The 27,705-nt window shown below is 42.9% G+C and overlaps 1 protein-coding gene across 1 annotated transcript in view; it reads right to left on the bottom strand.

The window, feature by feature from the left end:
• FAM107A (family with sequence similarity 107 member A) overlaps positions 1-23,178 on the bottom strand; it is a 47,282-nt gene extending 24,104 nt beyond the window's left edge. Inside the window, exon 1 of the mRNA XM_054978289.1 lies at positions 22,985-23,178. Coding sequence (XP_054834264.1) covers positions 22,985-23,051 — 67 coding nt within the window. The 5' untranslated portion in view covers positions 23,052-23,178. The remainder of the gene's footprint in view (positions 1-22,984) is intronic.
• Between the last annotated feature and the right edge of the window lie 4,527 nt (positions 23,179-27,705).

The following is a 27,705-nucleotide window of genomic DNA, read 5'->3' as shown; positions in this document are numbered from 1 at the left end:
CAGTTTCTTCTTGCCCTCCATGCATCTGACGAAGAGAACTGTGATTCTCGAAAGCTTATGCTACAATAAAGTTGGTTAGTCTTAAAGGTGCTACTGGACTCTTTTTGATTTTGCTACTAGAGACCAACACGGCTAACTCCTTTTCAGGGAAGAGAAACTCTTTCCTTTGAACAATGGAGCTTTCTCAGCCATTCACCCAATTTCAAAGGCTATTTCTAGCCAAACCCAGAAAAAGCAAAAAAAACTTGCTTAATGACTCTGCCTGCCATATGGGGGCTATTCTGGGCCAAGTTACAGCATTAGTGCCTGAGCCACCTTGGCACAAATGCCTGCTCTACTATGACCGTGCCAAGTGGCCTTGAGCGAATCACCCTCTCCGGGTTCAGCTCCTCATCTATAAGACAGGCATAATATTGACCTGCCTCACACAAGTTTCAAGAATGAGTGACAAAAAGGACAGCAGAGCATTTTGCATTTTAAAGATTCAGAGACAATTCATGAAATACAGAACTGACCGTGAAATCTTAAGCAGAGTTACTCCAGTCTAAGCCCATTGATTTCAATGGGCTTAGACTGGAGTATCTTTACTTAGGATTTCACTATAAAAGAAGCAATTGCTCAGGCTGCTTGTTGTTTGTCCTAGCTTTTAGAAAGATTTGAAGTGAGAGAGTAACACTGTTCTTTAATTACTTCTTTGAACAGGCTTTGAGTTTTTAAAAAGTTCCATGATGTTGCAAACCCTGAAAAGTATGATTGAGAGATTTGACACAATAAAGTGGAGGAGATGGAATTCAGCTATATTGTTCATACAAGGGAAGCAGAGCAGCTTTCCTCACATCAGCACAAAGGCAAAACCCCAGTCTGCCTGAAATCTGGCTACTATTTTGTTTGTTTTGTATAAGTAGAAGTTCATAATAAATACACACAAAGTATATATGCCTGGTGCAACAATAGAGAAAGGCTCTTAAGCTCCTAGCCTGTGTTAGGGTGGCTAGAAGAGGTGAGCCCCATCGCTTGGACCATTCATAATGTGTACAGATGACCAAATAAGCCAGCTCTCTCTAACCTGGTTCACATGTTATAGAAAATGCACGTAATGTCCTGCTTGTACGTGCACAAACTGTTTGAAAGAAAGAGCCAACCCATGTTCACTTTACAAATAAAACTGGGGGCCTGGATAAATGTGGGGTTTAAATCACACGTTCAGTTGTATATGTGTTGAAGGTAAAGTGAGAATTACCCAACACACGTATACAGAAAAAAATCAAGTGTACCCTGTACACTGATTATGCATATGTTTACTGTAACTTGGGAACAGGTCTACTCTCCAGTGATGACTTTTAAAGGGGATTAGACCAATTCATGTAGGCTGGGTCCATCTGATGGCCTGTAGCCATGATGGTAAAATGGAGCCTCCCTGTTCAAAGGTGGTATACTTTTGAAAGCCAGTTGCTGGGAGGTAACAACAGGGGGAAGCTCTGGTCTCTTTCCTTGGGACCTCCCCAGAGACATCTAGATAGCCACTGTGGGAAACCAAATGCTGGACTAGAGACTGATCTGCTCCATCAGGGATCTACTTATATTTGTACCAAGTACTTATGTCTGTTCCAAGGAAATTTCCACCACATATCTGGCACAGGTGTGTGGTAGAATGGTCATCTATCTGGGCCCTCCCCTCCCTGTCTTTCTAGATAAATAAGAGTCTAACTATACATTACAACACCTGCAGGTTCCCTGTTTGTCTGTCCTGGTTCTGGAGCCCAAACATGTTCTGGAAGTTGCAAGCTCAGAACTTAATTCCCAGGCCTCACATGTGACCAATTTGAATCGGGAACGCGGCATGCAGGAAGAAAGAGCTAACCTCTCGTCAGGGGTCATTTCGTAGAAAAAGAGCTGGAGGAACTTATCAGCATAACTCATTAGTATATCCCATTACCATATGCCACGCCCCGTGACATCACCGGAAATGTGTCATTAGCACAACTGATTTGCATATGCCACACCCCCTGACATCACCTATCCTGGCTGTTTTGGACCCAATCCTGGCCATTCAGGGCCGAAATTGGGCCCAAAATGGCAAAAAGGGACTGAAAATGGCTGAAAAGGGGCCCAAAATGGTCAAGATCGGGTTGCTGCTGAGCAGAAGAGTGATCCACCACCCATCAGAGGCCTGATCTGGGCCGTTTCGATCCCAATCCAGGATGAAACGAGCCCAAAATGGCAGAGAGTCAGGTGGGTGGGGCCACCTGACATGTGACCTTACCCCTCGAAATGAGCCCTGCCTCTCCTCCATTTTCCTGTCCTGAAATGGCACTAGAGATTCCACCACTTGACTTGTTGAGGAAACTCACATGTAGCCCATCAGTACACTTAAGTTTCTTTGAAGCGCAAAAAGCAGCTCCGAGGGGCCATTTTGGTTTAGGAAAACCACATGGAACGAAGACTTAAGCCCTCCCCGTCCCCATGCCACAGTCCCAAACTGAACCAAGTCCTGCATGCACCTGGGAATTAAGTTTCGAGCATGGAACTCCACACAGAGCAAATCTTGTTGACAGAACTGGAATGGATACATTGGCGGATATGAGGGTGTCAGGGAGGAAGTGGCAGGAGTAAGGCCAGGCCCTCCTCCTCCTTGGCACCCCATGTTGTCAAGCCTGGTATCCACCAGGCCCAGTGGAGCCATGGATGCACCCTGCAAAGGTGTACACACCAGCTCTTTAAGAATCAGCAAGTCAATGACAGCCATCTTTGACAGCTAACTATCTGACAATCAGCTGTCTGGAATCTCCACCTTTGGATAGAGAAGGGAAGTGGGAGAAGAAACATTGTTCAGAAGGTACTATTGGTCCCCCATGGCTTGGCCATGTCCGCATAGAGCTTCTGGGTAGGTAGACACCACTGGGCATGCCCCAGGCCCAGCTAGGATTTTAAAAGGCTTGGGGGAAACTGAGGGGGGGGGACATACCAGCTTTGTTTCCCAGAGAACAAGGTTAGGGTTGCCATTCCCCCAGTAGTGAGGGATTCCCCCACCGCCAGCTGGCACTTCTGTTGCCACTCAGCTGGCTGTTGGGGGAAGGAAGGGCAAGAAGCTGGGGGGAGGATGGGCAGGGTCCTCCTCTTGACACACTGTGTCCAAATTTTGTCCAAGTACCAGAGCATCCCTGATGTCCCCCAGAGATGTGCTGACATCACTTCTGGGCACACAGGGAGTGACATCAGCGCACCACTGGCAACATCATTATGTCACTGGTAAGAGCTCCCACCACTGGTAAGTCCCCCTGTTGTTTGCCAGGCAAATAGTAGAGCTAGGGGAGAGGAGATGAAATAGGTTTGTTTCTCTGTCTGCCTAAGGCCAAGGGAATAACTTCAGCTCCACTGGACCCTGGGCTGGAACTTGACAGAGGACTTTATAACATGTAGTTGGGCCCTAAGGGAGCAGGAATCAGGGAGAAGCTCATGTGTTCCCTAAGCTGAACTTACCTCAGGGAGGGGTCACTTGGCGTTTCTCTTCAGGCCAGCCTCTGCAGGGTGCATTGCCAAGCTTCCCCCCCACCCACGAACTCGAGATAAGAAGTCCCTACTTAACCCCTTCCTTTATTTTCCCATATCACAACATCATAAAAAGGCTCTTTGTCCCATAAAATGATTTATTCATTTTAATTAGATTTTTTTTTATATAGCAATACCTTACAAGGCAACTCATGAATAAAGCCCATATCAAAATACATAATATAAAAGTCTAACCAGATTAACAATAACAATCCATCAAAACTGATTCACTGAGCAACAAAACAAGAACACAGCCAAAATAAAATCCTAATGCAGCGTTAAGAACTTTAGCAGCGGGAAAAAAATCATGCATTACTACCAGATTAAAAACTAATTAAAAACTTTCGCAGCAGATAAAATAGAAAAGAACAGATTAAAAATAATGCAGGTTTTGCCCTTGAACTGCATACCTTACCATGCTTATTTTTGCTCCTAAAACCAACAGGAATGATTTTTAAAAAATATTACTATGAAAGGAGGAACAAAAGAAAAACAAATCCTATGCTATCTGAATTAGAGATGAAAAGCAAGGAAAAGGAGAAATCTGAGACTTTTCTTTCTTTATCCTTGGTGACAAAAGAGTGTTCCCATTTGGATTTTAGTGTAAAACGAGAGGCATGGAGAGACACAGTTCCTAGGCACTTTGTCAGCAGAAAGGAATACCTTTTGGTGTCCTTCTCAAAACTGTTATGTAACCTTCTAGTTCTTCACTAGAGAGGAATGAATTTTGTTCTCTACAAAGAGTGGTTGAATGGATTTGCCACATGCCCAGAGAGTTTAAAATCAAAACAGTTATATATGATGCTATGTGCGCTGCATGCAGAAGTGGAGTAATAAGTACCTTCACCTCACGCATCCCCACTTAAATGTGATTGCCAGCTCATGAGCAAGAAATCAGAGCGTGTAGAAAGTGTGCATACATGTAGGCCAGGGGACCCCAACATTTTTGATCCTGCGGGCACCTTTGGAAGTCTGAGAGAGGTTGGTGAATGCTTCCTCCCCGTCCCCGAATGGCTGCCAAAGAAGCCAAACCTAAAATGGCTGCTTCAGGAGGTGAAGCCACACCTTCAAGGAAGATGGAAATCCTGAAGTGAGAATGAAACCACACTCTGAGGAAAGCCCAAGGGCTTACCAGTCCTCTCTCCAGTGAAAAACTCTTTCATTTGGAAGAGGACAGCCATTAACAAGTTCTGCCTTACAATGACTCTGAGCCAAACTAAAAGTGACGTCTTACACAGGTTGGACACTAGTAGGCTTCCCTCAAGTTTTGATGGGAAATGTAGGCATCCTGGTCTTGCAGCTGTAATGGAGAGCCAAGCTGTAAAACCAGGGCACCTACATTTCCCATCAAAACTTGAGGGAAGCCGATTAGTGTCCAACCTGTGTAAGATGTCACTTGTAGTTTGGCACTCTGTCCACTTTCTGAAAAGCTTGGCAAACATCAAGGCAACTACTGGTGGATGCCATTACACTCATAGGCACCACATTTGATAACCTTGGTAAGGTTCTGTCCTGTGAAAATGCTCTAGAAAATGCAACATTCCAAGGAAGGGAGCATACACTTCCTGTGTCTGGTCATCACGAGCCGGCAAATGTGCACAGGCAGCAGGCGGGGCCAGCATGATTGTGCCCGCTCCCTCTCTATGCATGTTGATTTCAGTGCACATAGTGTTATGACTGAGTACAAGGATGGTGGCAAAGAGCATATTGGAGAAAATCTCACAGTTAGCATTTGTAGCTACTCTCCTGGTCAACAGCTGAAATGTGTTTTGCTAAATGTGAGCAGATTAGGTCTATTCTTCTCATATTAGTTGTGCCATCATAGATCTCACAAGTTACTCATTCCCAAAACCTATATACAGCTGTAAAAATCACGACTGAATATGCAACAAACTTCCTATTGACTTGTGCACTTAGAGCTGGTCCTAACAGTACACTGACTAGAGGGAATGGCGCTCCCATGGCAAATCCCATTCTGACACTGTTCTCTTTAATTTGAACTCAGTGTGAATTGGGGCCATTAACCATGATTAACACAAATAGTATTTGTGTTGAAACTTACTGTTTGAGGATCCTTACATAAATAGATCAAGCATGGCTGGGTGGGTGAAAATTGTCCTATGGAGATTTGGCTATAGAACATCCAGGTGGCTTGGTTGGGGGGCGGGGGGCTCAGAAAAGATGGTCTCACTGGGTCTCTATCCCTAATTAGGTAAACCTCTTTGCCTCTACCCAATCAAATACCCTCTCCATTTGGGCCTAACCCCCAGTTGTGCCCCAGGAGATAAGGTGAGGTAAACAGCAGCTCTTCTCTCTCGCTGCCCATTGACTTAATGGGACAGACCAGCAGGCTGCAACTACAAAGGGAGAAGCAACATAGATGGAGGACTTGGGGGATTGGCTGTGAGGTCTTCCTCCCAGGGCATGGCAGGTGTCCTACAATGACAACATCTAGAACTAGAATGAGAGTGTGAATAGTGGAGTGACTGCTCAAAGGTCAACCAGAAATCTTCTATGGTAGAATGGGGATTTGATTATGCGTCTCCCAGATCCTAGTCTGACACTCTAACCACTATACTGCACTTTCTCTCAGCTTTCCCTTCCCTCCATTGTGGGCAGTCTCTCCCTGGTAAAAGTCTGGCCTAGTGCAAATGTGGTATAGTAGCAAGTTGCTCAGGTGAGTAGTGTAGTGGCCACTGCTGGGCCCAGCCAAGTTGTTGAACTTGTGCAGAGGTTGCTGCTTGGGCTCAGGCAAGTTGTGTGTCTTAAACCTGCAGTCACTGCTGCACCAGAATAAGTTGGACAAATTGCATTGTAGCAAGTTGCACAATGGTTGCTGCTGGCCTTGATCCTGAGGAGGAGAGTGAGGATGGACTAAGGTGAACAAGTAGCCTTGGAAAGGGTCCTCTTGCCAGTTCATGGCTCCACTCTCAGGATTTAAGTATCTACAGATGGGGCCATGTTGAAAATTAGATATACTGATGTTGAGAAGAGCACAGAGCACTTTGAAATGACACACGAGTGCCTTGGTCACACATGCAGAAGAATGAGGTGGTAGAAAGTTAAGGTGATAGAAGGAACTGCCCGGCTGAAAATAACAGGAGGCAGATTTCAGTTTTGAGTGCTCCTTTGCATGAAAAGCTCCAGGAAAACAGAAAATGAGCATAGAAGGGAGAAAACCTTTGCACTCTCCTTTTGCTTGCTGTGCTGATTTTCTGTCTGCAGGGAGTTTTTAATGTACAGGAACAGTCTAAAATGTGATGCTCCATCTGCAGTTTGACTTGGTAGAGTCCTTTCTATCACCTCAAAATTTTAAATCACCTCTTTCTCTTGCCTGTGGAAATCAGCCTCAGTACTTGGATCTCAGAGTCAAACCATACGAGACAAAATACACTTGAATTACACTCAAATTACCCTCAAATACACTCGAATTACAAAATACACTCGAATTACCCATGTAATTCGAGTGTATTTTGTCTCATGTGGTGAGACCTTCAGAGGGGAGTTTTAACATGGAGAATGCTTTGAATAATCACCAGGAAAAAAGTACAGTCACTGCAGACTAACCATAACCGAAGAATGTTCATGCTTGATGGGCTGTCTGAGCTTTAGCCAAATATTTACTCTGCCGTCAATAAAAAGGACAGGTAGAACAACTTCCTACTGAATCACACCTTTCTGAATCACCAGTTGTATAAATCATGTGCGTTTTTTTTTGTTTTAGGAGCCAACAGCCAAATACAGCAAAGCCAACTAGTCACCTGACTCTCTGTACATATGGCTTTGGAAATGGGCCTACTGTTTTGGTAGCTGTCAGAGTTTTGGATTTGGCAGCTGGTATGGGATTCCATTAATTACTGAGAGAAGGAGGGCAGAAGAGAGGGAGAAACTTGTGTAGAAGTGTGATAGATGGTTACCACAGGAGAGACTGACCCCAGAAACCTCCATGTTTCGCTCAACCCCTTCACAGGGTCTTTGGCTTCCTTGCTGACATAGGGTTAAGCAGGGCTTTTTTTCTAGGAAAAGAGGTGGTGGAACTCAGCGGGTTGCCAACATAGGAGGCTACTCTTGGCGGGAGGTGGTGCCCTAGTACCACATGTACATGTGCAAAGTGCACACATGCTCCCAGGGCCAATGACATCACTTTGGGTAAGCTGGAACAAGGGGGAAGTTTTTAAAAGTTTAAATCGCCCTCGGCGAAAATGATCACATGGCTGGTGGCTCCACCTCCTGATCTCCAGATAGAGGGAAGTTTAGATTGGGGGGCGGGGCCACCAGCCATGTGACCATTTTCAAGAGGTTCCGGAACTCCGTTCCACCGCGTTCCAGCTGAAAAAAAAGCCCTGGGGTAAAGGGCATAATCTTTGAGCTAAACGTTAAAATCTCAACTCAACCATAAATTCACCGAGTAGCCCCAGAAAAGCCCCTAGATCTTATCCTTCGTTCTCTGTGTGCCATACAGAGGTGTGACTGATCGTTGTTGGAAGGACTGCTATAGAAGTACATGGAGCAATTAGATAAAAAGTGCTATATAAGCAGCAAGCAATAACACTATTTGGAAGATTCTGCTGGGTAAAGGAGCACATCACACTTTCCCCAATATCTTAATAACATGAAAAAGCACAAAGTATGCCTAAACATCAGAGTTTACAATGTGTCTGGCACGGCCCTTTTGTGCTAGTTGTTCACCTCCATCATATCTATGTATCATATCTATTCATCTATACATTTTTATACCTTCTTTTCCCAAGGAGCTTTGGGTAGAATGTGTGATTCTCTTCCCATTTTAACCTTACAATAACCCTAGCAAATAGATAAGGCTGAGAGAGACTGTGACTCTCCCACTGTTACCATTGGGCTTTCAGTCCAAGTCTTTCAGGGACTATTCTTTAGATCAGCTTTTCTGCCATTGAACGATAGACCAATAACAGATATCTATTAGGCTGTTCACTTTGTTTGCCTTAGTTTCTTGGCCCAACAGGGTCCAACAGCCAAACCAGAAGCCCTGACTCTTACTAGAGCAAAATCCTGGGAACTGGCAATTCTGATCCTGCTGAGAGATAGCCAAGTCGTAGTTTAAACTAGGCTGAGACCCCATCTGATAGTATTATAAAACACTGTGGGCAATCATTTACAATGTGTTTTGGGTATTAGGTAATGTTTTAAGCTCCTAGGCAACAGGAGAAAAAAAGAGACCGAGAAGCCTGTTAAAAGGTAAATGTTCGCCACCGAAAGGGTTTGTCTGATTGAGGACTGTGAAATAACTGGCCTGTGATTTTCTACTGTCCACTGGAGATTCTTACGCTTTCTAAGCATGGAAGGAGAGTAAACTGTTTCTGCAGCCTATAATAGCCCTAACAAAAGCACAGGCCAATTGTAACTGAATTTTAAGAACTCACAGCAATAAGCATTGCTCATGTGAGAAAGCCCTACCCATTTAGCATCACAAGGTAATTGATTGCGTACACACTCCTGTGTTCTAAATTTAGCTGACATCGTGTCTTGGCATGCTGACACAAGCATATGTATTGGCACAGTTGATGCAGTGTGCCAAAAAACAGATACACATTGAAATAAAGTGCACAGTAAAATAATGAAAGTTTTATTTCTGGTGTTTGATATTTTTTATCACAAATGTGTATGTTATCACTTGATGTTGCACTTATCACATGACAACTGTTTATTTGAATTTTTCTGATGATACCTCAGCAACCCATTTTTTTCACCTGGGAAACTCCAGACATGGAGCCAGTGTGGGATCAACTTGCTTGTGGTCCTGACCATCAGGTGTCTGACCAGCTTATTAGTGAATTCTTGGAGCCTCGTTGTCTGACCCTTGGACCGCTTTTTGGACTTACTTTTGGATTGTGTTACCTGACCCTGGACTGTGACTTTGGACTGAGAACCACAGCTGTTAGAGACCCTCTACGTTGCAGGGGCTTATCTCCCCCCTGGGGAACAGGAGACAGAGTCACTTGGGAAAGAAAAGAGAGAAATAGCTGAGGCTGGAGAACTATTTAATCAGTGGCAGCAATGGATGCTGCAGCTCTGAGAAAATGAGAATTTACATATGCATCTCCAGGTCAGGAACATTGGACGTCCATTACGACCCCTCTGCCCAAAGCCAACACTTTTCATCAATAAGCCCAAACCTAGAGGACATATTCAGGGACTTTCAGACAACTAATTTTGATTGGAGCGTGTCAGAAGCAGGAAGCAGAAACACGCCAAGTGTCTTAGGCTAAAAGCTGGGCCATTGAAGAAATTCAGGGCTGTATGATAATCTGCCTGCTGTTCTACAGCAGATTATTTTATGCACTAATTTGCATCAAACCCACACTTCCAACTCTACCCTTCTACATTTCGCTTCCAGACGATGGGTGCATCAGCATTCAGTCAATGGCTTTTTTATTGTGTTCTGTTCTATAAAATGTATTCGCTAAAATTCAAAATGAGGCAGATAACTTCCTCATTAACCTACCCTATATTCCCTACCTCCAACACTTTCCCCACTTTCTTGTTTTCAACTCCCTTCCTTCCTCATTAGCCTGTGCTCACCTGGTATCTTCTATCTCAGTCTCCTTCAAATCAAGTTTGCTATGGCATTCACTACTTCTTTCTCCTCCCAGGTTTTCTCAATCCTAGCCTGTCAATGGGAATATAATGGATCAGGAATCTGACTCTGCCCCATCGAGCAGGCAGTCAGAAGTTTCTGAGGCTGGGGAGGTCAAAGGCCAAGAACCAATGCAGGAGGAAATACCCACCCACAAGAGACTTCTGCAGGAGGCAAGGTGCAGACTCCAGAAGCAGGAGCATCAGTGACATCAGGTCCAGAGGACATTTCCGTGGTCCTCCATGGTCAGGACCCTTGGCTGCACCAGTTTCAAACTTGAACATTCTTTCTTATGGACAATCCACACATTCCAACTGCTGTATGGAGGCCGGCTAATGCAGCCTCTGTGTGGCAGATGTTCTGTGCACAGAGCATGTGTAAGAAGGAATGTGTAGTAGAGTTATGGAGGTATGGGATATGGAGAAGCCACTTGGCAAGTCATACTACACAGGGATAAAGTGAAGGTCTAATGATGGCATCTGCACATTTGATATCAATAAGCAGACTGGCCTTTGAAGGGTCTCTGGAGAACCACATCTGAATAGCTCACATATGACTCAGCCCCCTCTGGAATCATTCATGTGTTTAGTTTCCTTGAATCCCTGTTATCCCATAATGCTAAAACAGCAAAATGAAGGTCTCACATTACTTTTGGAAGAAAAGGGAAACTACTTCAAGCATGCCTACAATGTGCATGCTTAGAAAAGTAAGAACTGGAATCTTTTCTCCTTGACTAATACAGTCAGTGTTTCCAAGAAGCTGACATTACAGTGGTCCATTAAACAAAACCAGCATTTTGCCTGCCAAAGTACAAATATTAAATACAAAAAGGTTTCCATGCCAACTCAAACTCTTTCCCCCTTTCCTTTCTAGGCTTCTGTGCCCATGTCTGACCCTTTCTAAACTTTCTCAAATAAACTTTTCAGGGAATGCAATAATATAAGAAAAAAAGTTCCTCATCTTTCTAAAACTGTTATTTAAGTAAACTTATTTTTATAGGGAAGAGGAACACTAATGAATCAATGGAATGGAGAACCCTTTCTTATGTTTGTGGGGTGCAAGCTCGCTCGCAAATAGCCATTAAGGCATAAACGCATCTCTTCAAGCTTTAATTCTAAACAAACTGAAAAGCACAGAAAATAAATGCCATGGTGATTTCTAAGGTGAAATTTGAGGGAGCACAAGAATTTCTCTCTTAAAAACAAAAGTCTTCAGAAACACCACTTAATTATAATTAGGAATAGCTGACTTAGCCTTTTCTTGGTGTGACAGGTGGGTGTTGCGAAACCATAGCACATGCTAATTGGTTTAGCAGTTTGGTCACCCACACGCCACAGAAATGCTGAAAGATCAGGCAGACAGTGCTGGAAACAGGTGGACAATCGAGTTGATATGGCTGTAAGAACATGTAGCATTCATGTAGTATATTTTCCAGCTCAGCAAGACTTCCAATAACCATGTGAGGAAAGACAGTATTACTGTACTGTAGATTATAGAGAGGTTAGATTTGGAATGGGTGCAGAGCACAGATACAGTGGCTTGACTAACGGTGTAGTTCCTATATCCACCAAGCTTTTAAAAGCTTCTTGTCATGGAGAAGAGACCGCCCCTTCCACTCCACCCACACCTCTCATAACCTGTTTGCTATTTATTCATTTATTTATATCCCAGTTTTCACTCCAATGAAACTCCAAAGGGGCTTACAACATAATTCTCCCCTTCTCCATTTTAGCCTCACAACAACCCTGTGAAGTAGGATGGTTTGGAGAGAATGATAGCCCAAGGACAGCCAGTAAACTTCCATGGCAGAGTGGAGATTCAAACCTGGGTATCTCAATTCCTGGTCTAACACTCTAACCGTTGTACCACAAAGTCTTGGTATGAGATATCTTATGTACAATGACCTTATTTGTGCAATTCCCCCATTGCCTTTTTGTGGAAGAAGCATCACCCAAATTGGGCCATCAGAAAAATTAATTAGGCCACATTTATTCATTTATATTCTGCCTTTCTCACTGCAACTCAGGGTGGATTATACCGTGTGGGAGAACATAATCAACAGTTGTGACATTCAACAAAACAAGACAATAGAGTATGGAATTGCAGAAACATCAAATACATGCATCAGTACAGGGGTAAAACTATGCTGAATCAAAACATAGCCAATGTGACCAAACATATTAAACAATGTTGAGGCTACCCAGCTGGAACACACCTACACCAACAGTGTTACCAAACATGTAAGGAAGAAGAGAGGGGTTTGCACCAGTGCAGCCATGTTCCCACCCAGGGTAAGGGATGCCAGGCTCCTTGCTCCTGTTTCCCACTGCCTTTCCTGTGACTGGTGGGAGAAAAATAATTTTTTAAAAAACCTGTCATTGGTGACAGATTGATGTCACTTCTGGGGAAAACCTGGAAGGGATTCCAGTCTGTTCTGGGAATCAGCAGAAACTCTATGGTTTTACAATAGATTCCTAGAGAGCTGTGATGTCACTTCCAGTTTTCCTGGAAGTAACATCACACTGTTGCTAATGTTTGGTTTTTTACATTATTTTTCTCCCACCAGCCTGTGACAGACAGGAGGCTGTCCTGCCCCTGAAAGGTAATAGCACTCCTCAGCTGTTTCATCCCTGAGCCTAAGGGATCCTCAAACTTTTTCATCCTGTGGGCACCTTTGAAATTGTGACATAAGGTGATAAGTACAGCCACAAAATTGCTGCCACGGGAGTCAGAGCCAAGCAGAAACTGGCTGCCATGGGGGGTGAACCCAGCTACAAAATGTCAGGAGGTAAGGTAAGATTATGCATAACTCTGATGATGGCAGCTCTTCAATATTTCAAGCAGAAGCTTTGTTTACTGGGATGCCTTTTAAAATTAACATATTATTTAAACATATTTTATTGCACACATCCAAAATAAGAATACATACTGAGATAGCTAAGGAACCTACTATATCTGTCTTCATTTTGCAGGCCTTTTTCAAACTCAGTCTAGCCCAGAAGATGTCTCCCTATCAATCTGGCCACGTTGAACCATGCCATGGAAACACTGAGATTACTCAGTGAGATTACTCTAATACACTCTACATAGGTCTCCCCTCAAAATCAACGTAGGGCCAAGCTACAAGTGACGAATGACACTTGAACGGCAAGTGGATTGAGTGGAGCGCAAGTGAACAGGGAGAAATACACTTGCCGTTCAAGTGACATTCGTCACTTGTAGCTTCACCCTCAGAGACTCAAATTGGTGCAGAGCACTGCAGCTCATTACTAGAGGTGGGCACGAACAGCAATACGAACAAAAAAAGCCATGAACAGCCCAATCTGCTGTTCACAAGCAAGCTGTTTGTGAGGCCCCGTTCCCGGCAAATGTGTTCATTCCAAACCCTCTTCGTGGCATTTGTCAGCCATTTGTAAAGCCAGACAGTCTGGCGCCTTTCAAGCAATTCTCCTGGCAACATAGGCGTGGACTGTCTGAACTCCTTCTAGCTTGTAACCCCTCAAAGTAGCTTCCAGCAGACAGTCCAGTTTTTTCCACTGTGAAAATAAAATGACAGGAAAGGGAGGGACCCATGGATCATGGCTTTCCCAGGGTCCAATCTCTCTGAAACTTGGGGGGGTCTTCAGAGGACAGTGAGGACTATTTCCCCTGCAAATGTGGTGGGTATTGGACATTGGGAACGTAAGTTTGTAACCCCTCAAAGTAGCTTCCAGCAGACAGTCCAGTTTTTGCCGCTGTGAAGAGAAAATGAAAAGAAAGAGGGAGACCCATGGATCGTGTCTTTCTTGGGGTGTAATCTCTCTGAAACTTGGAGGGGTCTTCAGAGGACAGTGAGGACTATTTCCCCTGCAAATTTGGTGGGTACTAGACATTGGGAAGGTCAGTTTGTAACTTCTCAATTAGCTTCCAGCAGACAGTCCCGTTTTTGCCACTGTGAAGAGAAAATGACATGAAAGGGGAAGACCCATGATCTCTCCTTTCCCCGGCTCAAGTTCAGCTAAGTCCCAAGGGGGCTGTTCTGGCTTCCACGAACCTCCAACTACGAACATGTTCGTGAACATGTCATGTCCGTTCATGTTCGTGAATCCCTGTTTGTGGATGGCAATGAACAACGAACATCATGTTCTTTTTCCCCTCTGTTCGTGCCCATCTCTACTCATTACTCCTGTTCTGCAGTCACTCCATTGGCCATCTATTAGTTACTGGACTAAATTCAAGGTTTTGACGCTCACGTACAAAGCCCTTCATAGTCCCTCTGTTAGGGGACATTTTTGATAGTACTCTGCTTCCAATGTGTAACTTCTCTACTACCATTAACCCACATAAACATTTCAAGACACCAAACACAGTGATTACAGAGGAAAATGGGTTTGATGGTTGTTGTGGGTTTTCCGGGCTGTATTGCCGTGGTCTTGGCATTGTAGGAACTCGTTCCTACATCGTTCTCCGGCCGTGAAAGCCTTCGACAATACATCGAAAATGGGTTTATTTCTTACATTGAATAACCCCAGACACTGCCTCTATTACAGGCAGACATGTTTAAAGACCAGTAGCATTGGAGGGCCTTATATACCCTTCAGTACTGATTGTTTACAGAATAAAAGATCAGAGATTAGGATGAACCCCTGTCCAAATGATGCATACACCTTGTCAAAATGACGGCAGAATGATGCATTTTCCCAGAGAACATGACATCTGATAAGTTTGAATGATAAATGAATTATACAAACATTTGAGAAGCTGGAGCCAAGTACCTGCTATTTTCCTTGGGAAGGAATTAATTCAAGACTGAATCTCACTTTATTTAATCAGAATAAAGAAAACAATATGTTTACACATTGACCAGTGACCTGTTTCACCCAGAGACAGGAACTTAACACTAGAGCAAGGCCTTTCTTCACTTGTTTACATTCTTCTGTGTGCTTGCAGCTAGAATATATGCTCAGAATAAGATTTTATGAAATGGGGCCTAGAAATTCCCCAACACCCTCATATTTATGGGAATACCTCTCTCCCTAGGCTCTGCCACAGTAGTTTTCCTCATCTGAACACTCTGCAAATGGATAAAATCAACAGCTGTTCTCTGTAGTGGCCTCAGCCTTATGGAATGGCCTGCCTGAAGAGGTCAGGAAAGCTTCCATTTTCCTGGCTTCCGGCAAACTATGCAGGAGGATATTTTTGCACAGATACTAGTACTGTAAGGAAATGGTTTCAGAGAGATGCTTTGGTAAAGGAATAGGGACTGTAGATTATACTACTGCAAACTGTTGTGGCAAGTATGCTCCTATTTGGTAGTTTCTGCATTGTTTACTATGTCATGTTACATTGCTTATGTTTTGTTTCAGCATTGTTTTAGAACAAGTCATCAGTTAGTCCTTGAACATTTAAAAAAGAAGGCTGTAATTACTAAAAGTCAGCATGGGTTCCTCAAAATCAAGTCATGTCAGACTAACCTTATCTTTTTTTGACAGAGATACTACTTTGTTGGATTGGGGGAATACTGTGGACATAGTTTATCTTGATTTCAGTAAGGCTTTTGATAAGGTTCCGTATGATAGTCTTATTGTGGCTTGAATGCTTCTACTGTTAGGTGGATTTGTAACAGATTGTACCCAAAGAGTGCTTGTAAATGGGCTGCATCAACAGAAGTATAGTGTCCAGATCACATGCAGTGATGGTATCATTTTACTCAGTTTTGGGCACCAAAATTTAAGAAGGATGTTAACAAGCTAGAACAGGTCCAAAGCAGGACAACAAAGATGGCGAGATGTCTGGAGTCCAACTCCTATAAGGAAAGGTTGAAAGAGCTAGGTATGTTTAGCTTGGAAAGGAGAAGATTGATAGGTGATAATAGTTATTTTAAAGTATTTGAAGGGCTGTCACACAGAGGAGAGTGAGGAGTTGTTTCCTGTTGCCCCAGAGGGCTGAACCAGAACCAACAGGTTAAAATTAAAGCAAAAGAGTTTTCTGCTAAATATTAGGAAGAACTGCCTGATAGAACGGTTCCTCAGTGGAACAGGCTTCCTCGGGAAGTAATGAATTCCTCTTTTTGGCAGGTTTTTAAGGAGAGACTAGATGTATCAGCAATGCTGGTTTATTGCTCTGTATGAACTTAGGCAGATTGTGAGGAGGAGATCAAGAAGTGATGAGCTTGTGCTTAGCTCTTGCATCCCTTTCCTATATGCCCAGGGCAATGCTGATTGCCATGTTCAGGTCAGGAAGGACTTTTCCTCCAGGCCCCATTGGCCAGAGATCCTGGAATTTTTTTGCCTTCCTTTGGGCATTGCACAGGGATCACTAGGGGAAGTGAGGGAAGGAGATGGCTTTAAATTTCCTGCATTGTGCAAGGGGTTGGACTAGATGACTCTTGGAGTACCTTCTAGCTCTGTGTTTCAGCTCTGTATGGGACTTCTGCTTGTTTTAAATTTTCTGCAGTCCATATCCTATTGCATTATTTATTGAATGTCTCAGAAATGGATTGTACTGACCTATACTGTGTAATCCTCCTTGTGCCTCATTGAGAAAGGTGAACTATATATAACGTAAAACAAACAAATAAATCCAACACACTTATGCAAAATGAAAAGAGGGGAAAGACCTTCTCCTGGCTATCCCCTATACATGAGCCCTTTCATGAGTCCAACCATTTTTAACCTGAATTGCTTCTTGTAACAATGACAGTTGGCACTGAAGAGCTGGTGGTGATAAGAGAGATTATGGCTCGATTTCGATAGGAACATCAGTGATTTTTGAAAAGTAAAAAAACCCAACCTTAACGTAATGATAGTGTTATCAAATTCCACCTGAATTATAAAAATACATTAAAACTGGGGAAATCTGATTACTTCAACAGAAGCATTCAGCATTTTAGACCTGTAGTACAAACATGTTTAGTCAAAATCAATTCCCGCTGTGTCTTTAGAATATCACTCTGCATTTTGCACAGGTAAAGTACTTTACATAAAGCCACTGTCTGCCTCATACCACTTTCTAAAAACAATACTCGGTGAGCCTCATGTTGGAGACCCCTGCTCTATATTTTGCTTTATGTCAAAAAGAAACAATTATGTTAAAATGAAATTCTAACATCCAATTTCCTCAGAATTTGGGATCTGGGCAAAAAATGTTGGGTGGGGAATCAAAAGTTCATGGGGAAGGAAAGAAGAAAAAGAAACTAGATTTTAGGTATTTGTTATTGTTTCCATTTCACAAACACAAATGGAGCAAAACTTCAGCATAATATTGTTTTTGTTTCTTTGTCTGCAAAGATCAGGTTTTCCATTTCCCGCAGGACAATCTCTAATTGTATTTACAGATCACTGAGGGAATACACTGGATTTTTTAATACGGATAGGAGTGGGGCCATTAATGGGTTTTGTTTTTTTTGCTTGTTTACAGCACAATTCTAAGCAAAGTTACTTTGTTTAGGATTATGCTGTTTATCACTTAACTGTTAATTGATTAAATTTACATATATTAACATAATGACAAATCTTCAGAATGATCTTATTTCAAAAGACTTAAGAAATAGCTTGCTATTTAATCAGCAAAAGCTGCTATTTTTTGTCCTTTATATTTTCTTCTTAATTTCCTGTTTCAGTTACACACCAGAGCCAAAATGTCAAAAAACTGCCTCAGATACAGGCAACCTTGCTCGATCAACTAAGGATCAAGGTAGATAATATTTCCTTCTTCAAGTATACTTCGCATGGAGTTGCCTTTAAAGGGCTGATCATCTTTATTGCTATGTATGTGGCTTCAGATATGATGACAGCTGGGATCCAAATATCTGAACTTGTCAAGCAAGTCTGGTCTATCTATCTTATGCCCTTTTTCAAGTCCAGTACCCGCAGCTGCACATGTCAGGTTATGGCGAATATTGCCATGGCAAGCTCCATTTTTCCTTTTTAATAAATGTGTATCCCGCCCAAGGAACTTAGAGCAGGCTTGTACAGTAGCCATAAGATTTATAGTAAGAAGGCATAATGGGGGGGGGGAGGGGGGGTTGCCAGGTCTGCCTCGTCTCAAACCCTGAGTGGATGGGGGCTGATGGTATCATAGGTGAGGTCCAGTGATGTCATAGGGTAGGACCTGGTGATATGATCTTGACTAGAAGCATTAACTGTACTTCTGTCACCACTAGTTACAGTACCACATGGTATCTGTGAATGCATGTAGTCATGCAGCTTTGAAGAGATGGACTAGTAATTACACACAAAAATTTAAACAAACAAGGAAATTAACTACATGCTCAGTGTAAAATATGTTTGAGGTGTTAGTCTCAGATTATTGCTTCCCGTATTCAATGTACATGTGCAGTAGTAACCACAAGTGGGCACACACAGATGTTTTAGAAGATGCATGCCAATGTGCCAGCTAGCTGACACAGCCCTAGATTTCAACCTGCCATCCTGGGAATAAGCTCCAAAATCCTGGCAAATCTAAAGGAGGGAGAGGAGGTTGCTATCATATGCCACCTTGAAATAGCAGAAACCGAAATAAATAGGATATGTTTTTAAAAGGTACATAATTTATGAGTTTAACTTGAGCTGGATTTTTAGTCCTCCTAGGTATACAAGTGTCCAGGCCCCATATTCTAAGACCACTGACTGAGATGCTGTTCACAACATTGTCCAATATAACCTTATTTGATTAAATAATGTTTGCCCTTCTCAGTCATAAAGCCAGAACTCTCATGAGTGGTAGTAAATAATGTTTCAACCAACAATATAAAAGGGCTTTAGATTCCTAGACTTAACAGTTACGTAGGATTAGAAATGTGCAATCTTGTAATCTTTCTCAAAAGAAGCCATCAAAGAAGATCCCAGGTTTCAGATGGGGCAGGGGGAGAAAACATGGCTAGAAATTAGTGTGATACTAGGGGATGTAATACATAAATGCAGGGGTGGGGATGGCAATTAATCAGTGCCTTGGTGATTAAAATGGGGGATTCCTGAGTTATTCTTTCCTGTAGTTCACTCACTCAAAATTAAAAATTAATCCCCCAATACGAGGTAAGTATGCCCTGACCTGGGTAGCCCAGGTGAGCCTGATCTCATCAGATCTCAGAAGCTAAGCAGGGTTGGCCTTGGTTAATAATTGGATGGGAGACCTCCAACAAGTCAGGGCTGCAGAGGCAGGCAATGGCAAACCACCTCTGTTAGTCTCTTGCCATGAAAACCCCTTCAGGGGTCACCATAAGTCAGCTATGACTTGAAGGCACTGTCCTCCACCACCACAATGTAAGTGTGTGTGTGGTGGAGGGGAAAGAACTCTGCACATGCCCAGAATGATGGTATTCTTCGCAATCTCAGCAGGAATTATTCTTGATTCAAATTTGTTTAGATCTACCCAAATACCTTACATTTCTGTAGAGAGATGTAGTAAGGCTTAAGATAGCTTGGATACAATGCTCCTCAACCCTTTGGCCTTCTTCAGTGAAGTATTTCTTTTGCCATAGTGAAATTCTGAGTTAAAGCCTGCCTGTGCCTAATACTTCCATCACTTCAGGTATTGCTGGAGGTGTGGTAAGGAGCTGGGCAATGGTTATTCATTGGTGAGTAAAAGGCATTCTGCACATGCCAAGAGGTACACATTTTTTCACACAGGCAAATTGCAGTAAGCTGGTTTGCAACAAATTAGATACTAGGCTTATTAAAAATTATTATTAAAATTAGGCATTCCTTCTGCCCCCCTCTACTGAACCATCTACTCATTTCTCAATTGCAAACAAGCAATCCCCAATGTCAAGTGCTCAGGATCACCTGTCATAGTCAATAGCCCCTGCAGCTGAAGCTGATGCTGTTGGGTGATTCTGTTATTTGAACCTAGGGTGGGAAACTGAGAATGAGAGGTGTTTGTTCCTGTTGTAATCTCTCCCCAGTCTGGGAGCTTGCTTGACCTTGAGCAGTCCGTGAATCACACAGCCTGTTTTCCTGTCTACAGAGTTAGAGGACTGTTAGGAGAAAAGGAGGGGGAATTAGGAGTGGCCTTGGGGAATCTATATCTGCTTGATATTTGTCTGTAGTCGCCAGTCCTAGCAAAGATGGCTAAGTGTATGATACTGGCATCTTATCAATAAAGAACTTTTACTCATGGAGTGAATTCTTGAGAGTTGCCTGGCATCCTTATCCTTAAATAGTATAAAGCTCACTCCAGTTTTCTACTCAGTTTGCTCACTTGTCACTGTGGACATTAAAAAGGAGTGAAACAAACAAGGAAGAAACAAAGGACTCAGGTAGAACAGATGAGAGATATATGAATTTAGTTAGAGAGAGAGCAGATATGTATGAATTTAGTTAGTGAGGGGTTAACTGACTGTGCTCCAACTGTCTTGCAATTTCCTTTCCCCAATGCCTTCATATTTTCTCTTATATCTGTACAATAAAAAGGACTAGAGACTTTTAAAAAATGAATGTGTGGAATTCAGAGAGGAGGCATAATATATTTTTGAGTAGGCATTGCCTCCAAATGTTTCTGTAGCTGTGGGCCTGGCTTAGGGCAGTGTACATAGTACCCTCCCCCTCATCTTCACACAAAAACTGTGAGATAGGCTACGCACACTGATGGTAAGTGGGGCATGGTCAATCCACAAGTAGAATGGAGATTTGAGCCTTGGTTTTCCTAGATGTAGTCTGATATTTTAACGATTTTGCCATAGTAAGAAGTAAGAACTCTAACTGCACAGTTACCAAACAGAACAGACACAGTCACAGCTACCAAACAGAACAGGGTGAGCCACATCGCCCTGTAAGTAAAAAACTAAAATAAAATAAAACCTCATCCCAGTGATAGTATGGTAAAGATTGTGGAATGGGCACAGAGAGGGTAAAATGAATAGCTCACCATATGGGACTCAGGGCCAAGCTACAAGTGACGAATGACACTTGAACGGCAAGTGAACAGACACACATGTATTCCTCCTTGTTGCCACTTGTAGCTTGGCCCTCAGTTAAAGTTAGGCTACATATAGTGGCTGTAATGTGTACACATCAGTCCTTTGGGTTTTTAAAAGATGATGTCTCTTACTGAGCATTGTGGAAGATGAGAGATAGGAAACAGCAAGACTGTGAGAAGATGAAGGAAAGATGGGGAGAAGCTGCGAAATCCTGGGGGGGGGGGCATAGGAATATGGGTGGACAATCTTTGCATGGTACAAGTGATTTCAGGGGAAAGAACCTACATATTGTATACTGAAGAGTTAGTCATTTTTCACATTTAGGTTTCTCCAGTGCACAAGAATTACTTTGTGAACTACACACAGCCTGTGATGATTCTCAGCAATTATTCCAATATATAGTTGTTTCACTAGCTAATTATATCTCCACATTTCTTGCACAATATCACCATTGAAGCTGCATGCAATCTGGCACAATCTCTTTAACCCTATAGATGTTCTGATTCAGTAATTTATGGGGCTTTGCCCAGTAGGGACATTACTATCAACAGCAAAGAGAAAAAAATGCAGCATAGCTCTAAACTGGGCAGCTTTTGCTCTAGTGTCATTTAGAGTCTGTCTACACAAGACAACTTACACAGGGACGCTCATCTGAAAGATCTTACACTTGCTCTCCCATTGTGGATATACATGCACTGCTAGGGATGGGAGACAGAGTACACGTGAATATAAGATCACACAGAAAGTAAGTCACTTGAGTGTCCCTGTGTAAGATGTCTTGGGCCAATGCAGGTCTCAGGAACAAAGGCTCCAAAAGGGAAAGAGACGAGACCCCTTTGTGTGGTTTGCATTAAATAATTAACAAAGCCTAATTCACCTGTATTCATAACACAACAGGGCATCTGGAAGCTGTCTGACTTCATCCTGGACCATCATAATTTCTCCTTAGCGGATCTCAAAGTAAAGACTCATTCAGTTCCATTCCACATGTGTCCGTTTGTTTGGCGCTTCTTGTCACGCAGATAGAAACAAGCCTGATTATGTACACAGCAACCCACCCTTAGGTCACACAGATGCAACCCAATATCCTATAGTAAACTCTGAATGCAGCAGCAGAATTTTTCTTTTTTAAAAAAGGCTGCAATCAAATAAGCTTACATAGCCATCTCTCCCTCTGTTAACACAGTGAATCACATTAAACGCCTTTCAGAAATGTCAAATATCTTCTGTTCTCCAAAAACATATGCTGGTAGCCAGCAACATGTTTTAATAAGTGCAAAATAATACATCTGTACTGAATCTTGGGGTCCTCCTCTCTAGAATATATAATTTACTAATGCAATAATTGGATGAAACAATAACATGTCGTAAATGATTACAAGATTTTTTCTTTTTGTTACATAGTAAAAGTAGTAACCTTCCAATCAATTATTGACTTGACAGCCACACTCCTTAAAGTTGTGTATTATTAGTTAATTACTAATCTCTTTACTACCTGCATGCTTCTTGGAGACAGGCCCCTCCTCCCCAGCCCCACTTGACGGTGCAGTTCAAAATGCCACACAAAGTTTACCGTATGTTTAGCGAGGGTGGTCTTTCCAACAGAAAATCTCTTTCAAAACTTGTCGTACACATTTCAAGTTTGGCCACATTGCAATCCAGGATGCAGAAACCAGGAAACCTTCCCGAGTGACTTATATAAGAGAAAATAAACAACTGCCACCAAGACAAATATATATCAGGACAGCAAGACTCTAGTAGGGGTAGGGGAGGGGGGGGTAGGAGACAAGGGGTTGTGAAACCCAAAAGAGAAACTCAAAGACATCAAGACTTCCCCAGTTCCTGAGGTGAGGGGTCCACCTACGAATCTTGAGTCTGTCAGGTTCCTTGCGTTGCTCAGAAAACACCCCCAACTTTGGGCTTACCTGATTTGACTAGCATTGCTCTGTACAGTCCAGTGGCCCCAGGTGGGACTCTCACCTGCTCTTCCATCTTCTGTGCCAAGAAGCCCTTCGGGTCCCTGTCGGCTTCCTAGAATTGCTCAGGCTGACTTACGCCTCCCCCGCCCCTCTTTACCTCTGCATGATTCTAAGTGTGCATGACTTTTTGGCAGTATGCAGCTAAGCTCTTTCACTTCTGCAAGATCTTTTCAGAGGCAAGGAGAATAAGCAGTCACGTGACCCTTGAGTGGCTCGATAGCTGCTGCCCTCCCCTGCTGACAAGCACATTCTGCTCTAACAAAACCATTCCCCCTCGGATCCTGTAATATTACATTACTGTGCGAGGGCACCAGCCCACACCTTAAGAAGGGGGGCTTTGAAATTCCTCTGTGCTAGGTTTCTTGTCAATGCTGCAGACTGGGAGGAAAAAGTGTAATGTTGTCTTTTGTACAAAGGAATCGTGTTTTGTATTCATTTTTCAGACAGAACTGTGTGTGTATGAGAGTATTAGCACGTGGGTAGCATGGTGCAAAAGAATGAGTTGTAGCCCAGCTGCGTATGAGATGCGGAGCTGCTGGAATGGCAATTGAGACAGGAACATTTGCAGTGCTACTCCTACGCTTGGAACAGCAAGCTCCAAACCAGCTCAGGCGTCATCACAGTTAGCAACCTAGTATAGGCAGTAAGACACACTTCATACTGAGGAAAAATTGGCCTAATCATTAAACAAGTCAGAACAGTCTCAGCCAATAACTGTTTTGTAGCACACCCACTAGTGGGGTGAGAGGTTATGAGGTGCCATTCATAGATAGCTAGGACCAAAGCTGGTTGTCTATTGGATAGGTGGACTGTCTCTCAAGGGTATCAGGCCTGCAACAAGTCCTTATGGGTGCATGAGATAGGATAATACCCAAAGGTGTGTGAGGGTGGACATGAGTTCCAAATAATGAGTATTTAGCAGTTGTATGGTTGCAACCATCTTGAATGCCTGAATAAAAATACTCATAGGCTCATGTTACACTGGGGCAAATTATGGGACAGCTTAATTCTTGTTATCCTGTCAAGTGCTGAAGACAGTTTTTGCACATATTTGGTGCCAGATAGAAAAGAGCAAGAGTCCAGTAGCACCCATAAGACTAACTAAATTTGTGGTATGGTATGAGCTTTCATGAGTCACAGCTCATTTTGCTGTGACTGTGATCTGAAGTTGCTGTATCTGAAGAATTTGCTGTGACTCCCGAAAGCTCATAGCCTACCACAAATTTTATTAGTCTTTTAGGTGCTACTGGACTCTTGCTCTTTTGTACTGCTACAGACAGACTAACGTGGCTACCCATCTTGATCTTGGTGGTAGATGTGCGGTGAAATGGTCACTGCTGGGGTTTCATGGTTGCCAGATTTTACAGAACCACAGACTGCTGTAGATTTGTTAATTCAAGCACTCTTTATGGTAAAATGTGAGTTCCATCACAGTTCCTTGGTTAACAACCTTCTGGCTACCATTTATGTGCTACATCCAGGGCTGCTGGAAGCTTTGGCACCACTCTTTGTTCTACTGTGTCTTCCTCCAGGAAGAAGTTGGTGTTAAGATAATAAAAGGTGTCTGAATGAGTTTGCTGGGATATCAAACAGGATCATACTTTCCCATTACTATCTTCTCTCTCAGAGTCAGGGGACTAAGACAGGTCCAATCCTGCTGATGAACAGGCCACGTGACTTTGAAATGTGACAGCAGTGTCTTTGGGATAGATTCAGAATATACTTATTTTCTACACTTATCCTATTTTCCTTCACATGACTTTGGCTTCTAAGCACTCTCCCCTTCAGACATTAACCACAGTCTGAGATGTGCTTCGCTTTGACCGTAAACGTATGTTCAGCAGCTCTGGCCAGTCTCTTGAGCATTTGACTTTTTTTCCAGAGAAAACTGCAAAAGGGAGACTTGCAAAAGGGCTTCTGGAAAAGTACTGTGTTGCTGGAAGGAAGTGAGAGACATTTAAATAAGGATCTTTTTTCAGGTTGTCTGCTAATTCACACCTATGGATGATGCATACCTGCAATGTGAATGAACATTGCACCCTTCATTCCCATAATTGGAGCTGCCACCCTTCCTATGAAAGAAGAGCAATGAGAATAAGAATGAATTTTCCTGTGCCTGCAGCATTGGCTGCCTATTAATTTTCCAGGTTTTGTTCATGTCATAATGACTCATAATGACCTACAAAGTCCAATATGGCTTAGGCCTCATGTATCTTAACATAGCTTCTCTCCCTGCACAAGCTCTACTGCCGCTTGCTGGGAAGGGAGCTGCTGAGCTTATAGTTTAGAAAAAAGACATGATATGAAAGGCTTATAAAATGCTGCATGGAAAAAAGATAGAGACTGTTCTCCCCCATCTCACCATAGAGACTAGAACTCGGGGCCACACCATTAAATTGCTTGGCAATAGAACATAAAATAGAATTTCAAGATGTGGTGATGATCAGTAGCATAAATAGCTTGAAGAATAGACAGATTTGTGGAAGATGAGTCTATCAACAGTTATCAGTCATGATGGCTAAGCAGAACCTCTATGTTCAGAACAGAATGGTGTTGATGTATTGTCGAAGGCTTTCACGGCCGGAGAATGCCAAGACCACGGCAATACAGCCCGGAAAACCCACAACAACCAGAATGGTGTTGCCTTCTTGCTGGGCTTGTGGGTTCTTAAGGACATCTGCTTGGAAGGAAACATGTGGCTAGATTCAAAAGAACTTTGCTCCAGTTAAGGTTTTTCTTATGTCCAATTTATTACAACACTAATTTTTCAGTAGATTGTTCAGGTCCCATGGTTGGGTCAGAAGCTGGTCACATTTTAGTATCTCCATAAATTTCATTTTTAGTTGTTTATTTTCAAGTTCAGAGAGGAGAAGGAAAAGAAAGAGCAACAGAAAGGAGAAAAATAGACATATATAGGAAAAAAATCGACATGGTCTGTTGCAGGTTGAGATTGGAGGTGGTCCTCCTGAGCCTATGTAGGCTGGAATATTATTTAGATATGTGTTGGTGATGATTCTACGATAAGGGAATATTTCCCCTGATGGAGGCTCATCTTGGCTCCCTGTTTGCCTGTTTTTATAAATTACAGTAGGGTGCTTTTATTCTTGAAAGCTGCCAGTGATGTAGGACTTTTAAATAGATGAAATATCATAGAATCATAGAATCATAGAGTTGGAAGGGGCCATACAGACCATCTAGTCCAACCCCCTGCCCAGTGCAGGAAGAGCCTAAAGCATCTCTGACAAGTATTCATCCATCAGCCTAAAGCATCTCTGACAAATATGATGCTGCATTTTTAACAGATTATAGTTTTATTGTTGGCAAACCTCTTCGAGCATCCCAAGAAAACCAGGATAGAAAAAATAGACAAAGAGATGTTTGTGCTGTGAAGAAAGTGAGATCATTATACTACAGGGTTTAAGGAGTTCCTTAAAGGATTTCTTGGACCAAGCCTAAAGAATTGATGGTTCATTTTGCCTCAGGACAGCATCTGCTTATCAACAGGAAAAGCTGCTTTATAACGGGTTGCACTATTGGTCTATCTACTGCAGGATTGTCTCTTATGATTGGCCGTAGCCTCTAGTGCCTTAACACAGGATGCCACCAAAGGCTGCCCCCATCCACTGGCTGTGAATTCCACTGATTGTGGGATTCACTGCTACTGTATGTAGTGATGGCCACTAGCACAGATGGCTTCAAAGGGGAATTAGACTAGCCACAATGATCAAAGGGAACCTCTATATTCAGATGTACTGAATATCAGTATGAGGCAACAGCAGGGGAAGGCCTTGATCGCTATGCCCAGTTTGTTGGCCTTCCAGAACAACAGGATGCTGTAGTAGATAGACCACTGGCCTCATCTAGCAGGGCACCTCTTATGTTCAGTGACCCAATAGTTATTATTTTACTTCATTTATATTTTGCCTTTCTTGGCAAAGGGGACACAGTTCAGTGTAGTGGTTAAGAGTGGCAGGACTCTAATCTGGAGAACTGGGTTTGATTCCCCACTCCTCCACTTGAAGCCAGCTGGGTGACCTTAGGTCAGTCACAGCTTCTCAGAGCTCTCTCAGCCTCACTCACCTCACAGGGAGATTGTCATGATAATAATAATGCACTTTGAAAACTGCTCTGAGTGGGCATTAAAAGGTCCTGAAAGGTGTTGCTGTTATTATTACTATTGTTGTTGTTGTTTTTACATTGTTCTCCTCACCTCCATTTTTTCTCACAACAAACCTGTGAGATAGGTTAAAATGAGAGTGTGTGTCTGTCCCGAAGTCACCCAGTGAGCTTCCATGGCAGAGTGGGGATCTCCCAGGTGTCCCAGATAGAGATGGGCATGAATCAAATTATGACCCAAAAAATGCACGAACCAGGCCGGTTCGTGGTTTGCAATCCAGTGGTTTGTGGAAGCTCGTTTCCACGAAATTCCATGAACTGTCTGCTGGTTCGTTTGGGTTGTAAAGGGGCAGTTTAAATGGCTATTCCCCCAGGGAAATGGCCATATAAACTTTTCCTGTGGCTTGCAAGTGATAGGTCCCCTTAAACTATTAGCTGGCAGGCAGCAAGGGGGGGAATCCCCCCTGCTGCCTACCAGCTGATAGTTTAAACGGACCTGCCACTTGCAAGGCAGGAAAGGACCCTTTAAACTATCAAATGGCTCTTTCCCT

This window comes from Eublepharis macularius, chromosome 4, assembly GCF_028583425.1.
Source record: "Eublepharis macularius isolate TG4126 chromosome 4, MPM_Emac_v1.0, whole genome shotgun sequence".
Lineage (NCBI taxonomy): Eukaryota > Metazoa > Chordata > Lepidosauria > Squamata > Eublepharidae > Eublepharis > Eublepharis macularius.
Note: the sequence above shows the minus strand (reverse complement) of the source record. Positions and strands in the feature narration are given on the sequence as shown.